This window comes from Mytilus galloprovincialis, chromosome 10 (assembly GCF_965363235.1).
Source record: "Mytilus galloprovincialis chromosome 10, xbMytGall1.hap1.1, whole genome shotgun sequence".
Taxonomy (NCBI): domain Eukaryota; kingdom Metazoa; phylum Mollusca; class Bivalvia; order Mytilida; family Mytilidae; genus Mytilus; species Mytilus galloprovincialis.
In genome coordinates, this window is record NC_134847.1 from 35,724,007 (window position 1) to 35,736,827 (window position 12,821).

General features: G+C 33.4%; 1 protein-coding gene and 1 long non-coding RNA gene across 3 annotated transcripts in view; both read right to left on the reverse strand.

Moving 5' to 3' along the window:
- Positions 1 to 12,821, reverse strand: part of LOC143047467 (uncharacterized) — a 32,087-nt gene that overhangs the window by 5,663 nt on the left and 13,603 nt on the right. The gene's annotated exons all lie outside the window — the stretch shown is intronic.
- LOC143048792 (uncharacterized) lies at positions 60 to 8,218 on the reverse strand. Its single transcript, XM_076222664.1, has 8 exons — positions 7,778 to 8,218; positions 7,120 to 7,241; positions 6,433 to 6,524; positions 6,011 to 6,051; positions 5,020 to 5,181; positions 3,584 to 3,700; positions 251 to 907; positions 60 to 74 (listed from the first exon to the last, which is right to left on the reverse strand). The coding sequence occupies exons 1-8, from the start codon at positions 8,159 to 8,161 to the stop codon at positions 60 to 62; spliced, it is 1,590 nt and encodes a 529-aa protein (XP_076078779.1). The 5' UTR covers positions 8,162 to 8,218.

A 12,821-nucleotide genomic window follows, 5' to 3' on the forward strand; every position in this document is an offset into this window, starting at 1 on the left:
AAACATTTCGTGACGTATAGTAATTTTGTGTCCTATATTGATAAACTATGTCTTATCTTTTAGTTTAATGAACTCTGGAAAGCATAATATACGGACAAACTTATCACACAGACTTAAAGCATTATTTATATTGTGATGATATACCTTTTATACTTTTTTATTTCAATACAATGAAACTGGAGATTAAATTTATTAATATATTAAATGAGAAATATGAAAACTTATATAGATAAGAACTAGACCGACTTACAAAACATTCCTCTCGCTCATTTTCCAATAATCTCCTTAGTTCTGCTGGAATGTCTTGATCAACGGATGGTCCTTGTCTTTTCAATTGCTGTTTGGGTAACAGAGGTAGAATCCATTTTGCCTTTGATAGAACTTTTGTCCTTCTGTATGGCAAACTGTCTCTAATTTTTTCTAGATGTCCAAGAAATCCTCCCCACCACTTTTGCTCTGTATGTTCTATTTGATCGGTGAAAAGACATTGCCACTGTGGTATTCTAGATTTGATCTTATTTATATCTATCTTCTCGAACAGAGGATTGATAACTTTTGGTATTCCCTTTGGTAAATTAGGTTTTCCGGAAATGAGTTGAATAATGCCATGTTCAGTTTTCCATTCGCTGTCTTGGAAAGCTTTGTACTGCATTTTCACATTATTTGTTGCTAAATCCCGGATAAACTTATAATGCAAAGGTTTCGTATGCTTACGAATGTCGTTAAGGCTTGATGTTATCCATGAACGAATGTCATAAATAGCCTCTATATCCTTAACGTTCGGAAGCATCTCCTTCAGACGAGGCATTGTTTCAGCATCATTTCTACGAAGAGTTTCGGCTATTCGACTAAAAGCGGCATCCACATCTTCGTGTGTATGTCCTACTGGTAAAAATGATAAATGCACCTGAAAAGAAAATTTCCTATTTGTAACAGTATAATAATAGGTGATTTAAATACGCTAACATGTAATGCTAGACTGAACTTACATTATAAGTGTGTAAAATGCCAAATTGATTCATAGTATGTCTTGTATTATAAGAGTTGACAATACCCTTCGTATTGAAAGGCAGGAAACTTCAAAATGTATATGAATAAAGAGCACGTGATATGCCCGTATTATTTTCAAAGAATGAAGTTCTAGTACTTCTAAATATCATGTTATAAATCTATAAAAAAAAATAACCTTCAAGGGATGTTATACTGATAGATATAAACCAGCCTACAAGGTTTCATGAAATCATTTTGAGTTTTTGTCCGAAAACTGACTAATCCCCCCCTCCTTTTATGACTAAAATCCCACAACTCGGAACGATAATTGCCATAATATACAACATCGATAGTATACTTCAATAAACACTTCACCAAAATATCATGAAAAATGTTCTACGCATTTGACAGTTATTATACGAAAACACTCGAAAAAGCCCCTTTTAAATGGATAAAATTCCTATAACTTGAACACTTTTAAAATCTATAATTTATAAAAATAGAAAGAGACTCACGTAGACAGATCTATATAAGGGAGCTACCATTTGATTTTAATGGGGGGGGGGGCTAGGATGAAATTTGAAAACAATATGCAGAACAGTTTTGAGTAAAAAAAATGAGACACTTGAAAAAAAAGTCAGGTCGACTATTTAGGTAAATAAAAGTCAGGATAAACTAAAAAAAAAAAAGGCAGGACCAAACAGGGTGAAAAATAAAAAGGCAGGACAGAGATTACAGCTTAAAAAAAATGCAGGACAACATTTTTCATCCTAAATAGTAATTTCTATTCAATATTATAAGTGTCACTGGGAAAACAATTTCTAACTAAAATCGTAGAAGTATTTTACTTCCATGCTAAAACCTTATATTACAGGCATCATAACTTACATGATCAACCAAAAGTCCCACAAAAAATTCCCAAAAAGGGGTCTTGTAAATGGATGTTTTACAGAGAGGCGTAGCAATAGCATGTATAAACTGTAATCAATGATACATGTGTGCAATTTCAGAGGTAATTATATTGATAGGCAATAATTAATGTGTCAATTGATCATATATTTTCATTGTCTGGTAAGATACAATGTATATGTATATACTGTGCACTGTTCTTTTTATCTACTTGAGATGAATGACCCCATGTGGTTAGCATCTTTATCTGTGGAATTATTGTTGACACAAGATAATTAATCCTTATTAAGATGTCACAGATTATATGTTAGAGAAGAATTATTTAAAAATCATTAAATTAATATAGTATATAACAAGAGGCTACGTTTTTCAAGTCCAGTCCTACATTATAGTCCCTCCTCGTGAAAAAGAAGGGGGAAGACGGCCCTGATCCCGAAGTCCCGGGCTTAAAAACATGAAATCCCTAGGTCCCGAATTTTAAAAAAAAAGACCCGACATCCCGAACTTCGGAAAGAGAATTCCCGGATCCCCAAAGCGTAAATCCCGAGCTTAAAAACACCCCGAAAAAGGTCCTGCCGCCCCTCAAAGAACCATTAAATTTCGAATAAAGCAAATCATTGTATTTATTTCTCGCGTAATGATAACACATAAGAATTCAGTGTTGATGAATTTTAATGCACTATATTTTCAAGAATTTTAGGGAGCACAGGCCCTTATAATCATCCAATACCCATACCCCCCCCCACGGTTGGATCTGCCTATGCAAATATGCTTAATACTTCCCACAGTTTCGGTACTGGCATGAAAATACGGATTTTTTTGTGTTATTAAAATTTGCTGTTACAAAATGATAAGAAATTATTATAAATTAAGGAATGTATCTCCCTCGTGCAAAGCTCTGATTTCTTTCACGGATTTGGCTATACTTTTTGGACCTTTTGGATTATAATAGCTCTTCATCTTTTATATAAGCTTTGGATTTCAAATATTTTGGCCACGAGCATCACTGAAGAGACATGTATTGTCGAAATGCGCATCTGGTGCAAGAAAATTAGTACCGTTAATTTTATTTACTACCACTGGGTCGATGCCTCTGCTGGTGGACTATTAGTCCCCGAGGGTATCACCAGCCCAGTAGCCAGTACTTCGGTACTGGCATGAAAATACGGATTTTTTTGTGTTATTAAAATTTGCTGTTACAAAATGATAAGAAATTATTATAAATTAAGGAATGTATCTCCCTCGTGCAAAGCTCTGATTTCTTTCACGGATTTGGCTATACTTTTTGGACCTTTTGGATTATAATAGCTCTTCATCTTTTATATAAGCTTTGGATTTCAAATATTTTGGCCACGAGCATCACTGAAGAGACATGTATTGTCGAAATGCGCATCTGGTGCAAGAAAATTAGTACCGTTAATTTTATTTAACCCTTAAACCTAACCGTTTTAAATCTAGAAATAACCACACTTTTTAAATCTAGCAATAGATAATTTCTCAGTGAAGAGGAAGTCCCAAATAAATTTGCCGAGGGGAGGAAAGAGGAATATATTATTTTATGCTTAAAACTATTTTCACCTTTAAGGGTGCACACGCCCATATGTATATACCTTCACAACCACCTGGTAACTGTTCTTTTAAATGAAGTAACAAGAATCGCAATGATTTGTAAATTGCAACTTACCTCATTGAAAATACGTTGGTGAACAAGGAGTTCACAAAAACCCAATACATATCGATTTTTATTTTCCCGCCAACAATTATCTGCTTGCAAGTACAAAATAGGCGGTAACTTGTTACCCTACAAGGACAATAATCATAAAATTACTTCAGTATCGTATCTTACCATGTTTTACCTTATGGACATAGTTTTATAATAAACTTCTTATAATTACTCGTAGTAATCCGTAAATGGCTCCCTAATAATTCATTTCAACTGTCAAAATTGTCGCAAAAAATGACAAAATCGTAAGGGTTTGTAAATGTGTCACGGTGTGTGATGCTTAAGGACGTGTTAGATAAATCCGTGGATGTGAAGCAGTGCAGGATAACAGGGATTGTTCATAGATTAACTCGAACCATATACAAAGTCAACTGGGATCAGCCTATTCAGACAAAGAGAGTTTCTACTTTATAAATGATTAAACGAGATTCTATGAAGAAGGCAATTGGGACCGTTAATGAAAATGCAGTGAGATTATAAAATGATAATCATAAAGAAATAAAAAAAAGAATTCAATTTATGGAAAAATCAAGTTTGTTTAAAGAATTAATGAAGATTGTATTCAAAATATTGAATCGCCATCATGATGGAGTAGAATTACGGATTTACATAAAACTTTTTGGGGGCACATTAACCCGTTTTCAAAGGCAACAAGTTACAATAGCTATTTTTATGCCCCACCTACGATAGTAGAGGGGCATAATGTTTTCTGGTCTGTGGGTCCGTAAGTCCGTCCGTACGTCTGTTCGTTTGTTCGTGTACTTTGGGCACATTCTTGTTAAATATAACAGGGATTACGTTAAATATAACAATAAACCATTCTAAAAGCACAAAACTCTGTCATTCAAATTATATGGCTAATCGGGCGAACTTATTTGTTTTGGGTGTATAGATTAATTATTTTCAACAAATTAAAAAGATATGTAGAAATGTGGACCACAGTAAAACTCGGGGACCAATTCACTACTTAATTGATATGGGTCTGTTATCTTATCCTTTACATATACTTTCGATTCAAAAAATATATTACTTTTCATATATTGCCTAGGATAAATTCAACTTTTTATTCTTATGATTTTGTGTGATGTGTTCATAGGAGTTTTCCTTGTGTCATGTTGACGTACGGCGAGACTGTTTGCTGTGAAAAAATACAGGGCGTGTCATATAACAAGTAATTGGAACTCTTTTCATCTTATTTCCGATTGTTTTCCAATATATTCTTCAAGCTGGAAATGTGACCAATTCAAGCTGAACGCCCTATCACTTGTATACAACCAAGGATGTTGGCATTCGAGGAATAAACCAGTATAGGGAGTGCTCATCACCACCCTCACCCCACCCGAAGTCATACATGTATTGACTGATCATACGTTTAAATTGTGAAGTGTTTTACTTACCATAAGTTTTGAAATCTGGTGAAGAATTAGCATAAGGATATTCATGGTCAGATTAGAGTCGTGCGCATATTGGTTCCAGTCGAGAAAGGTGAAAAATTTATTTTGTCCATGAGCTAAAACTCCGGTGACATGTGTCGTTAGTTGGTCAACTTTATTCACAGCCTGCAATAAAACGTGTCAATAAGGGACGACATCAAAAGTTCAATGAAGGATAAAAAACTTAATTCACATAGTTTTTTCACCGACTCCCCCACCCCCCTCTTAACTTAATTTGGGAAAAATTGATTTACCCATATGGATATATGTAAAAATCAATGTCGGATAACCAAATCTTGCATTAGTTCAACCCCCCCCCCCCCCCCCACCCCCAAACTATTTGAATTAAGTTTTTTATCTTACATTGATCTTTTGATGTCGTCCCTAAGACAACCACATATATGGACCAAAGTAAAAGATATATAAATTCGTTGTAAATTAAATATTTTACTATCCTAAAGAAATATAATAAAACAATGATTTACAAGGCATACTAAAAAGAGGAAGTCTGTAACAAACTGACAATATCAAACGATGTTTACGGAACAAGTTACTGCCATATTCCTGCATTTTTGTAGCTTGGTACATGAATTTTAATGAGAAAAAAAATGTACACGTATGAATGTATGGATGTGTCATTCAATTTACAGTTGTGGCGTGGTCGTCAATTCGCGAATAATTCCTCTCAAATTGCCGTCTAAAACTTGCAATGAGATAAAAGCTAAAGTATGTTAAATTAATTGTACATACAAAAATCGCTCTAAATGGATAGATTGATTTATTGTTTGTTGCTCAACCTGTATTGCTCTTTAAAAGAAAACGTATGGTAAAAGATACAAAATAAAATCTGCATAATTCCAAAGTTCCACATCAAACTCTATAATCGAAAGAAAAACTATGATGTTCGTATATTTCCGAAGAGGGAATTTTCTGTTATATAAAATACCTAACTTACCTTTGCCATTCGACCAACAAAATGAGGAAGATTCGTTTTTGCTACAATGAAAACAAAACTTAAAGTTCATTATATTTCAGTCATCAAAGTTTGTTTTAATAGAATAACATCACACTTCCCATTTGAAATTAAAAAAATGCGAAAAAATAATTCCTTATTCGGTTCATTAGTTTAAATAAAATAGAAAAGATTTTAACTTCAATGTTTTTTTCTGTTCCTTCCAGATCTTATTGGTTTTGCCTTTAAAGTAATCAGATGCTCAAAGGCAATGAGAAATTGGCAAACTGAGTCAATAGTATATCGACTTATATAAAACTGACGCAATGTTAACTGACTTTTACAAAAATGACCGACCATTTATCTTACGGTCGACCCATTTTTCTCTAAAAAGTCCAAATATTTATCCGTAGATCATAACTTACACTGATCCATTCCATCTATAATTAAGCTTAGATATTGTGATGGGGATGTCTTAGCAGCATTTTTCTTTGTGTAATAGTACTTTCTTTCCAACCTGCAAAAATAGATATTAAACATATTAAAATATTAGTTTGCTGTTCCGCTTGTGTCTAGCAAGCAAAGTCCACAAACACAACCCGATAAATTGATTGTCAGATTTTTATTTTATTTGTATTGTTAAATATCAGCTGCTTGATACAATATGGAGCGTTTTGAATTCGTTCGCTGCGCTCACTCGACAAAAAACTTCATATCGTGACCTGCAGCTTACAATAAATATGCAGACACCGTCACTGTTACACACAAACCTACACAACAGAACACTATCGATAAATGTTATTGGCTGTAGCTATAGTTAATTTATATTCTTCTATGTGTAGTCTAAAGTGCCGCATGTGTAGCAGGATCTGCTTACCCTTCCGGAGCACATGAGATCACCCCTAGTTTTTGGTGGGGTTCGTGTTGTTTATTCTTTAGTTTTCTATGTTGTGTCATGTGTACTATTGTTTTTCTGTTTGTTTTTTTCATTTTTAGCCATGGCGTTGTCAGTTTGTTTTGGATTTACGAGTTTGACTGTCCCTTTGGTGTCTTTCTTCCCTTTTTTATAACTTAAGTTTGATTTCATATTTATTAATTGCATATTTACATACATCTGTCTGCTATTGTGTTCTCTTCGTTCAGCTCGCAATTTTTCTCTCATCACTGGATCATGCGTGGTCTCTATCTGTCGTTCCAAACTTGTACATACTGTGCATTTCGAAAAGGAATTGGTCTGAAAGTGTAAATACAATTACATACACATAGCATATACTGACAAATGTTTGAGCTACATTCCAAATACTAATTTGTAACTATTTTAGTTGCAGTCTCACATCTACATATACGTAAGAAGTCTAAATTTATAAGTTAAATCCACAGTAAACGTTTTGCAAATAATCAAATCAGTGGCGGATCCAAAAAAATTATAAGTGGGGACCCACTGACTGCCCAAGAAGGGGCCAGCTCTGGTCATGATTCAGTGATTCCCTATATAACCAACCAAAGTTTCCAAGAAAAGGGGGCCGCCTAAATTCGCCTCTGCATATACAATTATTATAGTGAAATTGGTTAATATTAAACTGTCCAAAATATGTCCTGGTTTACAGCATCACCTTTGTTTCGTAATGTACTTAATATAATGGAATAATATTATTAGTACCATTTTTATAACGCAAAGGAACGTACGCGTTTCAGACCTTATTTTTATTTTAATATATAAGTTTTAACTTGATTATTTAAAGATATGGCCTAACTTGATTTAATTTATACCTTTTTGACTTTAAGATTGGGTAAATATTTTTTCCACATTCCGTAGAAGGCTGATGGCATTAAAAATTCTTCTGATCTTTCCTTCATATCTTCTTTATATCTTAAATAAATCATGCACTGTCGTGTCCGATAAGGTAGTAATAGTGTATTACAGTCGGGCATCCTGTCAACGTAATATGTAGCGTATTCCTCCAGCCAATTTATAGCTTGGAGTGATTTTATGCTGGCACAGTAGTGTCTCTCCGATACAGAAAAACGTGCTCCTCCTATGAACTTTTTTCGATTAGAGTAATAGAAATTTTTGTGAATTCCAAGCATTCTCATCAATGCCTTTGGACAAACTACATGTCCGTTCTGTATACGGAAGTATGGTGTATACTCCATATTAGTTTCAGAGAACTTTTTTAATAACCACTGGTTGCGACCATTTATTGTCTTTGACCAGAATTCTAAACGCATGTTTTTAACCTCCACAAAAGAGAATTTCTTCGTACAAACTTTACTACAACAGCGTCTACATGACTTTAAATCCTTCTGAATACTTGCTACTTTTGTATGACGAGCAAGGAGACGACTTCTCTCTGGATCTACAAAAATGTGATATGATAGTTTTGTTAATAAACTAAAACACTAATTTTTTTTATTTTTATTTTTTCTCTTTGCTATTTTTCCCGCTTTTCTTATAGCTATACGATAATTGGATCATTAAATGTAATCAATTAATCTTATGTACATGTATTTGAACATGCAATTGACCGTACTAAGTGTTTCAACCACATGTGATTTAATCAACTGACAAATGAAAAGATTAACGAACAACATTTAACATATGAATTGATAAAGAACAATTGACCTTCACAAAATATCTGTATGAATCTTTAGGACCATCAATCAACGTTAGCAATAATGGGCACTCATTGAAACATGATTCTCAAATCATGTCAGATTTTAATAGCTAGGCTGCTCTTCTTTTAAAACACGAAAACAATACGCAATAAATTAAATGCGTTAGGTGCATTTTTCTAGATTAACACCCAACAAGAACTCACAAAGCCCTGATGTATAAAAACGATACAGTTGAATAGCTATTTTATAAAAAATCACTAAAAAATAATAGCCAAAGTCCTTCAAACGCCAACTTTGCCGAAGGTAGTTTTAAACGTTTCTAATTACGGTAGTAAACACTAAATTTTATTAAGGAAATTCACAACCATTTAATGTACTGAAACAAGTGTGTTATCTTTTGACGAGCAAAGGCAGGTCGTATTTCTCTTTATATTACTTTCCAACTTATCGATAGAGAGTTGTCTCATTGGCACTCATACCACATCAAGTTCCTTTATCTATTATGATAACAAACAAAACAAAAAACACTTACGTGATTGCGATTCAAGCAATGGTTTTGTTTCTTCTTGGGGAAATGTAGCTCTAACATCATGATACATTTCTGCCATACCAATTGATGCATCTGAATACACTGAAACATTTTCATTTATATTGCTTGCTGAGCGAGAACTAGCAAGATATGACATTCCTTCAAAACCAGAAGATAGTGACAGTATTTCGGTTGATGCTAGATGAAGTGTTTCCGTATCTTCTTCGTTGAATTCATAAGGCGACGAAGGGCAAATATTGCTTCTCAGTATTGTGCTAATTTCTGAACCCATATAACAAGAACTTTCATGTTCACTGCTGGAAATTCCGAAAGCTGGTTCTAAATCGATTAAAGTTGCAGTTACGGAATAATCAAACAGTCCAAAGTCATAATTATCATCTGATATGTCTCCGACCTTACTGATCACTGGTATTTTTCTGGGTGTACTGGTCATTAAAGCTTTGTTTGGCGATTTTAATGTTGTGTCATAATTTACTGCATCCTCTTCAAATGACTCTAATGTTTTTGTTTCTAGAATTAACGACAGGCTGGATTCAGCAGTCTTGCTTAAGTCTTCAAAACAATATGAATCAGACTGTCCAAGATTATGTATAACAGAATGTCCAAGATTATACGAATCCCCTAAATTATGTGGCTCCGACAATGAATCTCCTAAATTTACCCCGTGATTTTCGGTATAATTTAAACACACTACTGAGTTTTCCGCTGATTCTAAAAAATGAGAACCACCAAGATTACTTGAATTTACAAATGTATATTCATCAGTAGCGCTCGATGCATCAGCGAAAACAGTCACATCATTCAAAATTGATTCAACAGGTAGGATAATTTCCGGCACCTGAATGGAGAATGTCAATATCCGTCTCTGAAATAAACAATCGATTATTATGAGCATAAACTGTTAAAAGTGACAATGGATATTTGTAGCCGTATTTTATTCGCTGAACTCCGGCAGTTTTTGTTGTGTTACTGTGTTCATGTTACCCACGATCTCTTTTTACTCGTATATATATTCATACGGTAAAAAATCAGAAAGCTGATGAATATATAAAAAAGAAGATATGGTATGATTGCCAATGAGACAACTATCCACAAAAGACCAAAATGACACAAATATTAACAACTATAGGTCACCGTTCGGCCTTCAACAATGATCAAAGCTCATACCGCATACTCAGCTATAAAAGGCCCCGATAAGACAATTTAAAACAATTCAAACGAGAATACTAACGGCATTATTTATGTAAAAATGATGAAGCCTTGTAACGTATGAATATTGAAAAGACTAAGGGATAATATATAGACCCTTCTACAACGAAATTTGTTTGACATGCACACGTATAAAAATTGCGGTTTTTATCCAACGCAATCATAGGTTTGAACGTAGTTTTCAATTTAGACTCGTATATATATATATATATACAACTCGTCTAAACATCAACCCATATATATATATACTGCATACATATAGTGTAAACGTTTTGAAACTGTATTGCATGACATTTTTTTACTATTGATAGTTTTGAATTCTTTACGTTTTACTTTTACGTAAGTGCGTGTAGTAAAAAAAGGGAGGGTTTGTTCCTCGACGCAACAATGTATCAATCAAAATTGATCTTCTTCAATATTTAAAATAATATAAGCTATGAGAAAAATCAGATGGATTTAAATTAATTTTTGTTGTCATCTTCACCCCCCAAAAAAAATCCATCAAATTTGGGATCAGCATATATTTTTAAGGAAAAAAAAATCACAATTCCCTCCCGTTTGAAGTTTAATGGTCGTTCTCTAATTTTGGTGCTATTTTCACATTTCTTGATCGGTGTGAGAAAAATATTTCTCTAATGTGTGTGCTATGTTCACATTTCCTGACCGGTGTGAGATAACTCAAATAATGCAAGTCCTTTCCGTGTTCGGTTGTCTCCTACACGAGGTTAATGTAGCCTTCGTAGATCAGCGGAATAAAACGACTGAATTATTCGGGTAAGGTGCGTGTGAGAGAAAATATTTCTCCTCACTATTGAAAAATCTGTTCTCGGCAACTGATTGGTTGAAATTTAATTGTGACGTTAAATTTTCTTGGTTTTCTTCTTAATTTAATATACAACATTCAATTGAAAGTGTTATTTAAGTCTCATCCCTCAACAAATACATGTAAATACATTGTATAAACTTGAACTAACACAAATAAAATGAGAGCCATTATAAGAGACTATTAAAATGCATATATATAAGTCACTAAAGAATATGAAATAAAATACTATTTACACATGTACAAACGTGCTGGAATAAACAAAACAAGAACACAAAGTAACTGTAGGTCTGTATAAATTACCTATTTTTTTTATTTTTTTTTTATTTAGAGTTGTCGTTTTGCTTTATTCATACAATATTATATAGGCTTATTAAACAGTTGTTACAGTAGCTAAAACAAATAGCAAAGAAACAATCACCACTGCTTCAGACTTAATCCCACTGAATGTGTGGATCGTAGCTTTTAAGTTATGCAATGTCCGGATAAAATGTTACAGAAGCTGCGCCCCGTGGTGAAAATTGCCGTAAAAGTAATGTATGTATACTAAGTATTCCGATCTATAACGAAAAATCTTACTCGCGATCAAATCATCAAAGCAAGAAAACACTTACATGTAATGCGATTAGATCTCCAATTATACATGTAACGTTTAGGAGGATTAATACGTTACTATTAACAGGATTATATTAAAGTCTGTTTTGTGAAAAAAATCATAACTCGATAAACTTGTCTAAGTGTTTTTTTTATTAGATGTCCGCTGCTGACCCCATACTTTTAAAATGTATCATTTGATATCAGTCCCGTGACTAAAAACAAGCTCAGCTTATTTTAAAATATACAGTGCTAGGTTATTTTACTGTCACAGAATTTAATACGATGGTCGTAGGAAATTGTATATGGCACGTCGAAAATAGGATAGGAAGGTACAAACACGTGCAGTTTCCAGGAGAGAAATTTTGTATATATATAAAAAAAAAAAAAAAAAAAAAAAAAAGGAAACATTTTAGTCTTGCTACCCACGTCTAACTAGCAAATCGATGTTTATCCTCAAAAATACCAGATTAACCTTTCTCTTATCTGATTTATTAGGTTAATAAGATCCACCAATTGTCCCTGATCTTAATGTTAAAGCATACCCAAAGAAAAGTCATATATATGATCGATCTGCATTTGATATGTTAAATTCTTTTAAAAAGGAATGAAAGATATAATCACAACAATAAATGTAATAAAAGAAAAACGATATGATTACAAAAAGGCAATTCTCTGCAAGAGACCAAATTACACAGACATTTACCGCTATATGTCACCATACGGCCTTCAACAAGACACAAACGAGAAAACTAACGGCGTAATGTATGAACAAAATAAGGATAGAAAAAAATAATATGTTAATAAACTCACATAAATAATAAAACAGCAACAAACGACAACATTACCACTGAATTCCAGGCTCATGAATAGGGACAGGCACATTTAGAATGTGTCCGAACCAGGTATATAAGCGAACGCCTTAAACCCCCCTTTTTCTGTCCAGTATATATTCGGTTTAAAAAAAACGCCAATAACTACCCAAATGTATCTTGAAGTCTTTGATCATGAATATTTAAAAC